The following is a 15748-nucleotide window of genomic DNA, read 5'->3' on the forward strand; positions in this document are numbered from 1 at the left end:
TCCCCTGACATTATGCCAATTCCCAGACATGTCAGGAAAGACCTAGACACATGGCAGCCCCACCAAAACTCTCACTTGGGGTGGAATTTGGCAGCAATTCTATTTTTAAATGTTATTTATTGTCACACACAGTTCCTCAAAAAACAGCCGTAGTTTTTCTTTTTGGGGGTGGGGGTGGAGAAGGGATACAAAGTTGTTGTGACAGGACTAGCCAAAAGATCTTTCCCCCTTCACATCTGAAGTAGGCATCTTATTTTATCACCCCTTCCCCACTTATCTTCCCTGTCAGCTCAAACATTTTTCTCCTCAGCCCCCCGGGCTGCATCTCATGTGTTTTGAAACCATGACAAGAGAACTTGCAAGAGCAGTCCAGGGTGTGTGAAAATGCTTTCCTAACAGTAGTTTGAACATATTTGGTATGATTCATTTGTTAATTCTACAAATGGCCTCAAAAAAAGAGAAAGTCTTCTTTCCTGCTACAAATACAGTCAAGAGCCACCCTGAATTCCTTCGTTTGCTGCTTCTGTGGGGAAAATAAATAATGATGCCTAGTGTTAATCTTCGGGCCTTTTTTTATTTACAAAATGGCATGTCCACTAAGTACAATATATTTTGCTTTAGAAATAAAATCTGGAGCTGCAAGGAGCATCGCCAAAGGCACGTACTACTATGTTATGCTGAAAACATTTCTGCTAAGTATCGTATGCATTTGCTTTGCTTAATGGAAATTATAGAAAAAGTGTAACTCAAAAGATATGCTGAAAGGCACATTTCACTTCTGGTAAACCGAAGGCACAAGCGGGGAACAAGATAACCTGCCTGCAGTCCTTTGACTTCTCCCCACATCCAACCGCTGCCACCCCCAAACCTACTTCACCGAAATAACAGAATCCAGCCCCAACGTTGACCACGAACATTTCATGCCAAGCTCCAACTAGAAGCAGCAGCGTCTCATCAGGAAAAGGCGAAGCTCTTCTCACCAGTGAAGACTGACAGGCCGCAAGAGAAACCGCCCACCTCTTGCCATTTTATTTCCGATAGATTCCTAGATAATGCATTTGATAGAATTACTGGAAACGCTTCTAGGGATGGAGACCCAGTCTAGACGTTTCGGTCACCACGGAGATCAGCATCCTCCCCTGGGCAAATTCTCTCCTTAATCCCAGCCATATTGTCTGCTGGAATGCCCTGTGTGAGTCAGGACTGTCTTGGAGATGCGTTTCCCTGCCCATAATCCACACTGCTTACGGCTTGCCAGCTGGGCAAAGGAAACTCACAACGCTGTGGCCTAGCTTCAACCTTAACTGCACTGTGACCGAGCATCACATGCTAACTCCCAACAGCTTTAAGGTGGGATCAGTTGCCGGAAATTGCTGCAGGGATTCGAGGCCTTGAAGGAGCAATTTATAGAGTCATACGTCGGGTTGTGAATGTGATCTGCGCAGGATGCACATTCGCAACCCGCAGCGGCGCGTCTGCACACGTGCGGGTTGCGATTCAGTGCTTCTGTGCATGCGCAAAGCGCGATTTAGCACTTCTGCGCAAACGCGACCCCTGAAACCCGGAAGTAACCCGTTGCGGTACTTCCAGGTTTTGGCGGGTCCGTAACTCGAAAAAACGCAGCCTGAAGCATCTGTAACCCGAGGTATGACTGTACTGGGATAGCCACCATCGTGCTCTGTGGATGCTACTGGACTCCTGACTCCCATCAGACCTTGGTTCAATGGCCAGGGGTGATGGGAGATGCATTTGAGCAATATCTGGAGCAGGCATAGGCAAACCCCAGCCCTCCAGATGCTTGGGACTACAATTCCCATCATCCCTGACCACTGGTCCTGTTAGCTAGGGATGATGAGAGTTGTAGTCCCAAACATCTGGAGGGCCGGAGTTTGCCTATCCCTGATCTGGAGGGACTCAGATGTCCCCTAGCTGCCCAAAGTGGCAACCCAGCCAGACGGACAGGTTATAAGTTATAAACTATTATTATTACCCTTACATGGGAGTGACCCAGTCCCAGAGCTCAGAACCCTGGCAAAACATTAACCGGGTAGCCAAAGCAGTGCCCTCTGTTTTGTTTAACAACAGTCCCCATCGTCCCCGATCACCATGGACAGCGATCAGGGATGATGGGAGCTGGAGTCCATCAACAGATGGAAGACGTATCACTTTGGCTCTCCCCAACAGATGCCAATAAATCTGCGTCAGTAATGTGACCCTGCCTCCTTAGGTGGTGGAAAAGGTGGAAAGAGGTGTTGCGGTTGTCATTTTTTTAAATAATAAAACTGGTTGCAGTGCAGCAGGAAATATAGCTTGCGGTTAGGGTAGGACAGTGGTGGTGGGAACCATTTTCAGCCCAAGAGGCTGAAGGGCCAATGGTACAAGGGCCAATGGACGGGACTCTTAACTTTTGTTATTATAGGCTACATTCCAGCTGCACAAGTCAGAGGTATCTGTACACAGCTCTCCCTCCATCCAGGCAAACAAGGGGCAGATTCCAGCCAGGCAAAAGCACTTAAGGTGCAGAGCAGGGTCGGTGAGGGGTGTGCCCTGTTTGGGCTGGGGGAGGAATCCTAAGGGCCAGAGATAGAGAGCTGGCAGGCCACATTTGCCCCCAGGACCAGGGGTTCCCCACTCCTGGGCTGGAGCAAAAATAGGAAACAAAGGGCCAGTTAGCGTTTAGGCCACTCTGCACACTGATGAATACTACGTGAACCTTGACACAGGAAGTACCCAAATAACTATCTAGGTCAGGCATCCCCAACCTGAGGCCCTCCAGATGTTTTTGCCTACAACTCCCATGATCCCTAGCTAACAGGACCAGTGGTCAGGGATGATGGGAATTGTAGTCCAAAACATCTGGAGGGCCGAAGGTTGAGGGTGCCTGATCTTGGTACTTCCTGGAGCTTCTGACTAACAGACAGAAGCTGTGCCTGAGACCCGGAGGTAAATGTTAGAGAGCCAATCAGGGATTGACAAAGGGGCACAAGCAATGGCATAAAAAGGGATGGCTAGAGAAGCTTGGGTGACTCTCTTGACGTGGATCCCGGTGGAATTTCTACAGGGGACTTGCTTTGTTGCATTGCTGGTTAACCACCAAGATTGGGGCTGGCAATCTAGCTACCTCCCCTAGTGGAATATAGTGCCTTTGGAAGAGTAAGAAACCTTTATTTTCACCTATTTTTTATCTGCTTCTGCGAAGTCTGGGCAGGGGCGGGGACGCACTGTGGGTGCGTCCTCGATAAAGCTTTTGTTCAATTTTTGCAACTCAGTCGTCTTCGCTGCACCAGTTTGGTTTGGCTGGTGGATAAATCCGCAGGACTAGGGAAGTTGAACGGATAGGCTGTGGGGATACTCGCAGTTCAAGTCCCGGCAGCTCCTTAAAAAGACCATAAAATCTGATGTTTTGGCAAGCCAGCCGTCATGATTCTAATATCTAGATTGTTTCAAAAGCACACTTAGATGCAGATCACGACGATGTATTGTGACCTGGCTTGCAGTGGGCGGCCTTTAATGCTTAAGAATTACAACGGGATAGTTCTCATTGTCCAACAATATTTTGCGGCTTAGATAAGGTGTCCCTTAGTGCAGGCACCAGTATACCCACCAGTACCTCCATAAAGGTCTCCATTAATATCACCTCAAAAATTCTCTTTGACCTCAGCTCCCGTGTGTGCTGGCTCAGCCTCCTCTACACTGGACATGCCCCCTTAAAACATGACATTTCACTGGGTGCCAGGATTGGATGCCCACCCTGTGTGGCGTCTTCTTCCCTATTGATGGGATGGCTGGCTGGCGGTGGGGTAGGCCCCTGCCATTTTGTGACCCTGTTTCGTATTCATCTCTCTAAGAAGTGGCAGCCATTACGCGACACCACCGCAGCGGCCATTTTGTGCTATGTCACCTCCCACCCAACGGCTGCCATTTTGTGACAGGCACCCACGGCACTTTCTCGGCATTCCAAATGGGCCCACTGAGGCCTTCCTTGGCGGAATTAAGGGAGGACCAATGCTCTTGACCAGGCATAGGCAAACTCGGCCCTCCAGATGTTTTGGGATTACAACTCCATCATCCCAAGCTAACAGGACCAGTGGTCAGGGACAATGGGTGTTGTAGTCCCAAAACATCTGGAGGGCCGAGTTTGCCTATGCCTGCTCTTGACTTGGGTCTCTCGGTAGCCAGGAGTCAAAGGACCAACAAAAGGGGAAGAAAAAAAGAGGGAAAATAATAGTAAGCGTTGGCAGTGATACCCTTTGGTCCAGAGTGTTTGGGGAGCCACTAAGTTAGCCTAATGCTTGATCACACTATTAGGAAGAACAGTTTTTGTGTGTTTGTGCACTCCGGTTTCCTTGATTTAGAACGGAGACAGTGAAAAACAGCCAACTGTGGGCGCAGTCGGCGTTGTTTAGAAGCAGATACAATCGCAGGACGTGGATTGGATTCAGAAACGGAACTTGAGTAGATGTTGACAGATTTACTGCTCTCTCCCCGCAGCTTGTTTTGGCTGTCAAGGTTGGCTCTCCATTTTCACACGCGGCACGCAGCGCAGGCCCAGATGCGCGTGTGCGCACGGCCGCTTGTTTACAACAATGGGAGGAGGAGCGCGCGGTGCGCCAGATGGAATCCTGAAACGTCCTTCGGCCTCGTCGCATGCGATGGAAGCAGGCACGGCACCTTCCGTGGTTTCCTATCGCTGTGGGAACAGGCTGGTTTTCAGTCGCTGCGGGCCACAGTCATCACAGGATGGGTTCTGTGCCGTTCCAATCGACGACGGCGCCTTTCCACCTAAAGGCAAAGCAGAATTGTTTACTTTGATGGGTTTTAAGGTGGAATAAGCTATGGTTTTCCCAGTAGTGATGTATGGAAGTGAAAGCTGGACCATAAAGAAGGCTGATTGCTGAAGAATTGATGCTTTTGAATTATGGTGTTGGAGGAGACTCTTGAGAGTCGCATGGACTGCAAGAAAAACAAACCTATCCATTCTTAAGGAAATCAGCCCTGAGTGCTCACTGGAAGGATGGATCCTGAAGTTGAGGCTCCAAGACTTTGGCCACCTCATGAGAAGAGAGGACTCCCTGGAAAAGACCCTGATGTTGGGAAAGATGGAGGGCACAAGGAGAAAGGGACAACAGAGGACGAGATGGTTGGATAGTCTTCTCGAAGCTACCAGCATGAGTTTGACCAAACTGCGGGAGGCAGTGGAAGACAGGAGTTCCTGGCGTGCTCTGGTTCATGGGGTCACAAAGAGTCGAACACGACTAAACGACTAAAAAACTACAACAAAGGTGGAATTACCACAAGACTGGTGAGGACCGGTTGAAGGAGAAATTAACAGCTGACCGTGAAAAACAACATGCAGGATCAGGACAAAGGTCCATCTAGTCCAATATGCTGTTCTCACACGGGACAACCAAATGCTGAGGAGATGTGCAATGCAAGCAGGATCGGAGCACAAAAGCCCCTCCTGGGGCTTCCAGCAACTGGTATTCAGAAGCATGACTTGCCTCTGGCTCTCCTCCCTTTGAGGTTTTGAAGCAGAGATATAATAATAATAATAATAATAATAATAATAATAATAATAATAATAGTTTATTTATACCCCACCCTCCCCAGCCAAGACCAGGCTCAGGGCAGCTAACACCAGGTATAAAAACAATGGATTAAAATACAACTTAAAAACAAGGTTAAAGTACAACATTAAAATGCAGCCTCATTTCAGTGGAAACTCAAATCAAAAACTTTTGGGGGGATGAAAACGTCAAGTCTTCACCAAGGCCAACTATCCAGGCTGGTCCTACGTGGGCCAGAAAAAAAGCCAGGGAAATCCCCAAATAGGAGTTCCATCACAGAAGGAGAAAGGAAAAAGGAAAGAGGGGGAAGGGATCACGTTGATTCCAAGCCAAAGGCCAGGCGGAACAACTCTGTCTTACAGGCCCTGCGGAAAGAAATCAGATCCTGCAGGGCCCTGGTCTCATGAGGCAGAGCGTTCCACCAGGCCGGAGCCAGTGTTGAAAAGGCCCTGGCTCTGGATGAGGCTAATCTGACTTCCTTAGGGCCCGGGACCTCTAGGGCGTTGCTATTTATGGACCTTTATGGATGCTTTAGCTGAGATTCCTGCATTGCAGGGGGTTAGACTAGATGACTCTTGGGGTACCTTCCAACTCTACAATTCCACGAATCTATGATGCCAGAGCATAGCCATCATGGTTGGCATCCGTCAACAGCCCTCTCCTCCTCTGTGAGCTCAGCCAGTCTTCTTTCAAAGCCATCTAAGTTGCTGTCCATCACTGCCTCCTGTGGATGTGAGTTCCACAGTTTAACAAAGTGCTGCGTCCAGAAGTACTTTATTTTTGTCTGCCCCGAATGTCCAGCCTTCAGCTTCCCTGGACGTCAGGGCTAGAATCGCCATTTTAAGCAAAACAAGCACGTGCTCAGGGCATTGAAGGAAGGGCGGCACCCCAGATATTTTCCCATTGCCGGATTTACCATGGACTGTATCACAGAGTTGTGGGGCTGGAAGGGACACCAAGGGTCATCTAGTCCAACCCCCTGAAAATACAAGAATCTCAGCTGAACAAAAATAATGGCGCAGCTGAACAAAAATAAACGTTATTTTATACAAATACACCAAAATGAGCATTATTTCCCCTCTTACTGTAGGTTTCGTTTCATTTCGAAAAATCAAATTTTATTTTAAGCTTTATTGTTGTTTATATTTCGAATCAGATATATACAGGGGCACCAAAATCTTTTAAGCACTTAGGACAGGGGTCGGCAAACTTTTTCAGCAGGGGGCCAGTCCACTGTCCCTCAGACCTTGTGGGGGGCCGGACTATATGGGGGGGGGGGAGAGAACAAATTCCTATGCCCCACAAATAACCCAGAGATGCATTTTAAATAAAAGGACACATTCTACTCATGTAAAAACATCAGGCAGGACCCACAAATAACCCAGAGATGCATTTGAAACAAAAGGACACATTCCACTCATGTAAAAACATGTTGATTCCCGGACTGTCAATGGGCCGGATTTAGAAGGCGATTGGGCCAGATCCGGCTCCCGGGCCTTAGGTTGCCTACCCATGACTTAGGACCTCTAAAGGACTTAATTTGGCCTTGCTAGATGTCTACAAATTCTAGTTTCATGAGAGAGGGAGGGAAAAAAACTTCTCTTTTTCCACGCCCTGCTACCATCCTGTTGCCTCTCACTCGCCTTACAAAACGGAACTGTTGTTCCTGAGTTGAGAATTAAGATTCTGCGACTGAATGAGGCGGGCAAACCCTCTCAGGAGGAGAGCTTCGGCCCAACGATGTCACATGAACCGCCATTACAATGGGAGCTCATCAGCAAACGCTTCCTGCCAGTGGCCTTCACAAAAATACTCCGAGGCTTGAATCAGCCTCAACCGATTGTTCTCTTAAGGAGTATTTTGACAGTCGTGTTTATTTATGGCTATGACTTCAAAGGAGCTCCAGCGAGGAGCCAGAATCGTTGAAATACACTTGGGAGTTCAATGGAGAGTCAATTCTCGCTTCTAAAAGCTTTTGTAACAGCGCAGGTTAGCCGCCTTAATTGACTCGGGAGTCAGTCCGGGAATGGCAACAGCACAAATTGTTTAACTTCTTTTATGTCCTCCAAACACGTATCTGTTTTTTAAAAGACACAGAGGCCTCTCCGGGTCTCTGTTCTTCCCACTGTAACTCCGCACACAGATGTGGTAGAAACTTGGGTCTCCCACTGTTTTGGGACTACAATTCCCATCATCCACAGCCGCTGGTCCTGATAGCTAGGGATGATGGGAGTTGTAGTCCAAAAACAGCTGGCGACTCAAGTTTGGGAAACCCTGTTGCAGATCATGCAGGTTTTGCCTTGCGTGTTTGCTTGGTTTTTGCTTCTTCATAAGTTGTTTTGAATGTGCAAATAAACGGGATGAAGGAATCGTATGACTTCTTTGATTTCCACTACGTATTTGTAGGGTCAGACGATTATCCTGAACCTATCTTCTGATAGACAACCTAGACAGCATCTTAAAAAGCAGAGACATCACCTTGCCAACAAAGGTCTGTATAGTTAAAGCTATGGTTTTCCCAGTAGTGATGCATGGAAGTGAGAGCTGGACCATAAAGAAGGCTGATCGCTGAAGAATTGATGCTTTTGAATTATGGTGCTGGAGGAGACTCTTGAGAGTCGCATGGACTGCAAGAAGATCAAGCCTTTCCATTCTGAAGGAAATCAGCCCTGAGTGCTCACTGGAAGGACAGATCCTGAAGCTGAGGCTCAAGACTTTGGCCACCTCATGAGAAGACTCCCTGGAAAAGACCCTGATGCTGGGAAAGATTGAGGGCACAAGGAGAAGGGGATGACAGAGGACGAGATGGTTGGATAGTGTTCTCGAAGCTACCAGCACGAGTTTGACCAAACTGCGGGAGGCAGTGGAAGACAGGAGTGCCCGGCGTGCTCTGGTCCATGAGGTCACGAAGAGTCGGACACGACTAAACGACTAAACGACAACAACAATCTTCTGATTTTGTCTGTACAGACCTTGACTAAGATGGAACAGTGGTGGCACAGATTCACATCTCTAGCTATATATATGCCGACTTGGAAACTTTGAACCTAAGGGGCCTTATGCTGCACTTGTGTGAGGAGCCAATCTCTTTCATTGTGGCACCTCTGGAACTCCCTGCCACAATGAAAGAGATTGTTCTTTAGTTTGTAGTTCTTTAGTTTGTAGTAGCTATTAGAAAGAAAAGCAGTTATGCTTCACAGCTAGCTTCCGCGTTATTTATACTTTGCACGAGTCTGGTGCTCACAATGCACAGTTGTGGGTCCAGTACACTGGGACCTGCTTTCCAGAATTGGAAGGTCTCTGAAAGTGCTCCAGTGGCCTAGCCCGGTCAAAGCAGAACCAGTTGTTGAGCCCAGTCGCTGACATCGGTTGAAAGGCGTACTGACAGGTGGGAGTTGTAGTCTGACAACCTCTGGAGGGTACCAGGTTGTGGGGAGGCTGCCTTGGGATATCTCCGTCGGTAGTGCATGAGACTCTTAGCCCCACGTTGAGCAAAAGATGCCTCCATTGCAAGGGGGCTGGACTAGAACCTTTGCATTCCAGAGATATGCATCCAAGCCAAGGGAATTCCAGGAGAGGCAGGCCTCAGGAGTTAACAAAATAAGACGGCTGCCTTAGAGATCACGGCGAGATCAAAGTTGCAGCCTACCCTTCGGCAGAGCTAACAGAAGTTATTTCCTCTTGCTGGAGACAGTAAACAACAGGAGGATCAGGAGCGTGATATGAGCCTCTCTCTCCCTCTCTTTTTTATTCCTTGGGGCGATGGAATACATTACGGCCACATGACATTCCGGGGGGGAAACTCCAGAAAGGCACATTCCTTTCGTCTCTCGGATCAGAACTGAGCTTCTCGCACAGGTGATGGGAGTTGCAATACAGTCTGAGGCTGGAAGCAGCACGAGGAAGGGGTGTGGGTTGTGTCTCCCAGATTTTCATTTCATACATGTCAGAGGAGGACGACAGGAGACACCCCAGCAGTAGGGTTTGCTCTTAGGGATTTGCAACACATTTAAAAACATAGGGTATACCAAATCCACTGAAATCAATGAGCCTAAATAGTCAGGCCTACTAAATTAGTCAAAAGGGACGCGGGTGGCGCTGTGGGTTAAACCACAGAGCCTAGGACTTGCCAATCAGAAGGTTGGCAGTTCGAATCCCTGCGACACAACCCCAGAGTCGGTCACGACTGGACCTAATGGTCCGGGGCCCCTTTACTAAATTAGTCACACATCAGAGTAGGACTAGCATGGAATGCCACCCATAAAAATGACAACATCACACCATTTATGAATTCACACAAAATAACAAAATGTTTTGTTAATCCTCCATGGGTAAGGTAAAGGTAAAGGGACCCCTGACTGTTAGGTCCAGTCACGGACGACTCTGGGGTTGCGGCGCTCATCTTGCTTTACTGGCCGAGGGAGCTGGGGTACAGCTTCCGGGTCATGTGGCCAGCATGACTAAGCCACTTCTGGCGAACCAGAGCAGCACACGGAAACGCCGTTTACCTTCCCACCGGAGCGGTACCTATTTATCTACTTGCACTTTGTGCTTTCGAATTGCTAGGTTGGCAGGAGCAGGGACCAAGCAACGGGAGCTCACCCCATCACGGGGATTCGAACTGCTGACCTTCTGATCGGCAAGCCCTAGGCTCTGTGGTTTAACCCACAGTGCCACCCGTGTCCCAACCCTCCATGGAAGGACCACGTAAAACATTCATTGCGCAAGGATTCCCCCATTGCCATCAGATCCATGCTGGAGGAAAAACAGTGCCTGTTGAATTTCTGGCTGTCATGCAACTGTTAAAAGCACAGGAGCCCTGCCAAGAGAAAAATAGTCCCTTGTAGAGGAGTGGAGAGAGTTGGTGTGTCATCTGCACATGAACTGTGAAGGCTGAATATTTGGGTAACATATCAGATAAGTTTTCGGATGTTCTGAAGAGGAACCCCAATTGGCTGCTGGTCGCATTAAAGGTAAAGGTAAAGGTAAAGGTAAAGAGCCCCCTGACCATTAGGTCCAGTCGTGACCGACTCTCGGGTTGCGGCGCTCATCTCGCTTTATTGGCTAAGGGAGCCGGCGTACAGCTTCCGGGTCATGTGCCCAGCATGACTAAGCCGCTTCTGGCAAACCAGAGCAGCGCACAGAAACACTGTTTACCTTCCCGCCGGGGCGGTACCTATTTATCTACTTGCACTTTGATGTGCTTTCGAACTGCTAGGTTGGCAGGAGCAGGGACTGAGCAACGGGAGCTCCCCGTCGTGGGGATTCGAACCGCCAACCTTCTGATCGGCAAGTCCTAGGCTCTGTGGTTTAACCCACAGCGCCACCCGCGTCCCTCTGGTCGCATTATCTCTGGCCAAACAAGTTAGCCAGGTTTTTGAAGCATTTAAAAAACCCTTGAATCTGTTTGAACAGAGATTCCAGCAGGACAAAGATAAATACATAAACAAAAGTGTGTGTTTGCAGACGACAGTTATTTTATCTAACCTTCTGAAAATCCACCACCTGGAAATTATAAAAGTGTAAGGAAAAGAGAGTCTAAGGGAGGAGGGGGACAATTAGGCAGGTGTATTAGCAACAAAACAGGTTGTGATGTTTGAACAAAGGCTTTAATGGCAGCTGAAAAGACTCCTCACGTTCTCTGAAAATCGCACATAGGCTGCAGATAACGCCTTTTGCTAAGCAGTGTGCAATTTAGCCGGCATTGTTGGGAGACACAGAACTGAGAGATGCCACCTGCATTTTCGGCCTGCAAGGCTTCCCAACTACCATCTGACTATGAAGTCCTACCAAAGGGACTAATTGGCTGCAAGCATGTATCTGGCACTGAAGACATGCAACTTGCTTGAAAAAATATGAACATGACAAAATAATTCTGGTAAGTGGAAGAGAAGATGATTAAGAAGAGTTTGGATTTGATATCCCACCTTTCACTCCCCTTAAGGAGTCTCAAAGCGGCTAACAATCTCCTTTCCCTTCCTCCCCCACAACAAACACTCTGTGAGGTGAGTGAGGCTGAGAGACTTCAGAGAAGTGTGACTAGCCCAAGATCACCCAGCAGCTGCATGTGGAGGAGCGGGGAAGCAAACCCGGTGCACCAGATTACGAATCTACCACTCTTAATCACTACACCACGTTGGCTCTCCCTTCCCTAATGCTGTATTTCACCTACTTGGTCCGAATGCAGTGTTCCAGTGGTGGGATGAGGTCATTATCCTTTCCTTCGATGTAAGGCTGTGAGGTATCTACAGGGGGGAAATCAGGCATCCATTAATGTTGCATGTGAGTGGATCAAGCATACTTAACGGCTGCACGATTACTTTGTTATATTATGTTTGGATACCTGTGCAGAAATAAGTCTTTTGCTTTACAGCAAAATTTCTTTAGGCCCAGTGTTTTGGTCAAGACCACACCCAGTCTTAACCTGAAGAAAGGCTGACCCAAATCATCCTTCAGTCTCATCTTACTTAGGCTGCTGATTTTTTTGGTTGCATCCTTGCCTGTGCACCAGGATATGTGCAAATTTATCGCTTTCTTGTTTCTATTTCCATTGTCGTTTCGTTAGAATAATGCACATTTTCCTGGTGGTGCTATGGGGCCTCTTAAACTTGACTTGGCTTGGGATTCCAGCATGTCTTTTTTTTTTTTTTTTGGTATAATTTTTATTAAATTTTCTGTTTTACAATTTGGAATATTCATTTAAACAACCTTAAAATGTCAGTGACTTCTCTTCTTCTCTTTCCATGGTTCATTTTGCATATCATAAATCCCTTCATATTTTACATAAACAAAACCATTCCGTATTCCATTATTACATCCATCAAAACTTGTTTACACTGTTGAATTTATCTTAATGCTGCCGACGTTTTCAAGTGTACACAATTTCCCCCATATAATAAATAAACATGTTTCAATTTCCTTTATTCTTGTTCTTCTTGTTCTCTTATTCTATATGTTAGGTCTGCAAGTTGCACATATTCCATCAGTTTAAGTTGCCAACCCTCTTTAGCTGGGACCTCGTTCGTTTTCCATTTTTGGGCTAACAAAACATGGGTCGCAGTAGTGGCATACATAGGGGGGTAAAGGGGACCCATGACTATTAGGTCCAGTCGTGACCAACTCTGGTGTTGCGGCGTTCATCTCGCTTTATTGGCCGAGGGAGCCGGCGTACAGCTTCCGGGTCATGTGGCCAGCATGACTAAGCCGCTTCTAGCAAACCAGAGAAGCGCACAGAAACGCCGTTTACCTTCCCGCCTATTTATCTACTTGCACTTTGATGTGCTTTCGAACTGCTAGGTTGGCAGGAGCAGGGACCGAGCAACGGGAGCTCACCCTGTCACAGGGATTTGAACCGCCGACCTTCTGATCGGCAAGTCCTAGGCTCTGTGGTTTAACCCACAGCGCCACCCGTGTCCCTTTTAGTGGCATACATATACAACCTTTTTTGACACCTGGGAATTTCCACCTGAATTATCTCCAACAAAAAGAACTCTGTGTGTGTTTTTTGAAAAGTACTTGGTTCCAGCATGTCTGAATCTGGCCCTGTTGCTGTGTTCTAAAAGGAATTTCCCCTTTCCTATCTTCGGGCTGGAGAAATCTGATTGTCCCTTTGACAGAGGAACTGGGTGTAGAAAAAGCAGGGGTGGGATTCACCCCCCCCTCTGCAGGACATGGGCCTTGGGGGCAACATTTTGGGGGCGCCTTTGTTGAGCGTGACCAGAGGCAAAAGCAAGCAGAGCAGCAACTGCGACCCCTGAAATGCAGGCATCTTTTGCCCAACCCGGGACTTGAACCCGCAACCCTATGATTCAGAGTCTCATGCTCTACCGACTGAGCTATCAAGGCAGAGGTTTCTAGACATAAACATCTCTCCATCACCCAGGTAAGCAAGTGGCAGCTTCAGAATTCAAAGACTTATCCCAGCCAGGCTAAAGCATTCTGTCTCTTTAAAATCCTTCTCTCTTTTTCCAGGTGGAGCTTTAACTTCCTTGGTCAGTTTTCCTGAAAGTGCTGTAGCCCAACATTTTGGGGACATATGCAAATGTTAATAATAATAATCATAATTTATTTATACCCCGCCCTCCCCAGCCAAGACCGGGCTCAGGGTGGCTAACACCAGGTATAAAAACAATTGATTAAAATACCACTTAAAGATTCATCATGGTAATTGTTGTGCAAAGGGTGGGTGGATTTTTATCAGGATCATGGCTGGGGAGGGAAGGGTTAAGCATCCCCTCCCTGTGTGGTTGCAGTACGGAAAAGTATCGCACCCTCCGGCCAGGCAGGGAACTGGGACTTTTTAAAATAAAAGCCAGAGGGTTCTGCCAGCCACGAAACTGAAGCGCCATCTATTTGGGTCCTAAATTCGGGCCACTTCTGGCAATATGATAAAGGGAGAAAGAGGCAGGCAGGGCCCAGCCCTGGGGGGGTCAAATGCTTTTGGAAACCAGAAGGGAGGTGGGGGAGAATTTCAGAGCTCAGCACCAAATTCCACTCCCCTGCGGCTTCATTTCCCCGTCGGCTAAACGACATCTCTCTGTTTCACAACACCCACTGCCTCTCTCCCCTGCCATTCCTCTATGAATAGAAGCCCACAGCTCTGGAGCTACTGGCAGCCGCGGTTGCCAGGATGGTTAGACGCGTGGGTGCATTTGGAATGAAAGCAAAGAGTTTTCCTCCGTTCAAACTGCGACGCGACAATACGCCGAAGAACAAGGAAAGGGCTGGAAAAGTTTGAGCCTTGCAGGTACCCTGGCAGCAGGCTGGGGGTGAAAAATGTAAAAAAAGCCAGAGTTATGAAGGCGTCTAAAGTGAAACTTAGTACATGAACCACAGCTGCAGGAAGTCAACAGGAAGCAGCTTTTCTCAAGCTACGGACTACAATTCCCATCATCCATGACCACTGGGCTGGGGATGATGGGAGTTGTAGTCAACCACATGCCGGGACCCAAAGTTTAAGGAGTCTGGGATGGTAAATAAGGAGAGTTGATGGATGCCACCATGAAATTGCATCTGTTTTGAATGGTGATCCAGAAATAGGATTTTGCAAATTTCAAGACAGTGAGACTGAGCAATGCAATGTGGGAAGACTTTAAGCTAGGGGTTGCCAACTGTTTTCCCAATAGCCCCTGCTGCTGTGCTTGTAGCAACAGGTTGATGTGCAAGAATTAAGCAGGTGAGGCTCATTCCACAATTTCACCTGCTTTTTGTGTGAACTGGGATGATGTAAGGGAGTGAGTCCTTCAAACCAGAACTGAAGACAAGGATCAAATCATGGTTTGAAAAGTTGTCTTAAACCATAGTTTGCTGGCTCACTCAAATGTAAAAGCAAACTGTGGTTTGATCAAACTTATTCAGCTGGGCACGCCAAGAGGGAAGAGAAGGGGGGGAATGGAGTGCACAGAACTTGTCCTTGCCTTCCAAAACATGGTTTGGAAAATCAGGGATGAGACGTCTGAAGGCACCCTAAGTCTCTTCATGAAATGCACGATTAAAAATCACACGCCCACCCCAGTTTCAATCTTTTGTTTGTCTCCCTACCGACGGTTAGATGGATCTCGTCTTGCTGATTGGCTAAGCCGTCGTAGTAATAGAGGTCAAACCGCCTCTCGGTTTTCCAGTCTGCGAGCAGATCCTTCCGCAAGCAGAAGAGCACGCTGAAATGGCTTTCGCTGCACACAACCCAGATTGGGAACTTGGGGGTCTTCAGGTAACAGCCAACCTGAGCAAAGAGGAGGGAAAAGAAGTGCACACATTTAGGACAAGGTTATATTTTCACAACTGGATAATGCCCGGAGGCTCTTTCAATCTTATTTTCACTGTGGAAGACCATAAGCATTTTAAGAAGTGGGAGGAAAGTCCCTTCAAATGTCGCTTCTGTTTCCTAGCAAAAATCACAATCATAATAATTTATTTATATTACACTCATCTGACTGAGTTGCCCCAGCCACTCGGGGTGGCTTCCAGCAAATTATTTTGCTAGGTGAGAATGTTCCTCTTCAACGTGATACTCTACAGCCTTTTAAATGTGTCTGTGGGAAGGAGGGCGTTATTGTTTTGCTGTTTTGCTTTACTTATTTACTGGTTTTTATTCCATGAAGCGCCCTGACATCTTATGATGAAGGGCAGTTTATAAATCTAATAAAATAATAATAATAAAACCACAGTAAAACATCACACGT

General features: G+C 47.5%; 1 protein-coding gene across 2 annotated transcripts in view; it reads right to left on the reverse strand.

Annotated features, from left to right (window-relative positions):
• Positions 1–554: 554 nt before the first annotated feature.
• Positions 555–15748, reverse strand: part of MINDY4 (MINDY lysine 48 deubiquitinase 4) — a 95820-nt gene continuing 80626 nt past the window's right edge. The window contains exons 16-18 of one of the 2 annotated variants that reach the window (XM_080974064.1): positions 15108–15288; positions 11740–11812; positions 555–3376 (exon numbers count right to left, since the gene is read on the reverse strand). In XM_080974064.1, coding sequence (XP_080830190.1) covers positions 3319–3376; positions 11740–11812; positions 15108–15288 — 312 coding nt within the window. In that variant the 3' untranslated portion in view covers positions 555–3318. Of the gene's footprint in view, positions 3377–4574; positions 4783–11739; positions 11813–15107; positions 15289–15748 lie in introns of those variants that run through there. The other variant, XM_080974065.1, reaches the window with a different exon arrangement.

Source organism: Podarcis pityusensis (assembly GCF_964106645.2).
Source record: "Podarcis pityusensis genome assembly, chromosome: 12".
NCBI classification, from domain to species: Eukaryota; Metazoa; Chordata; class Lepidosauria; order Squamata; family Lacertidae; genus Podarcis; species Podarcis pityusensis.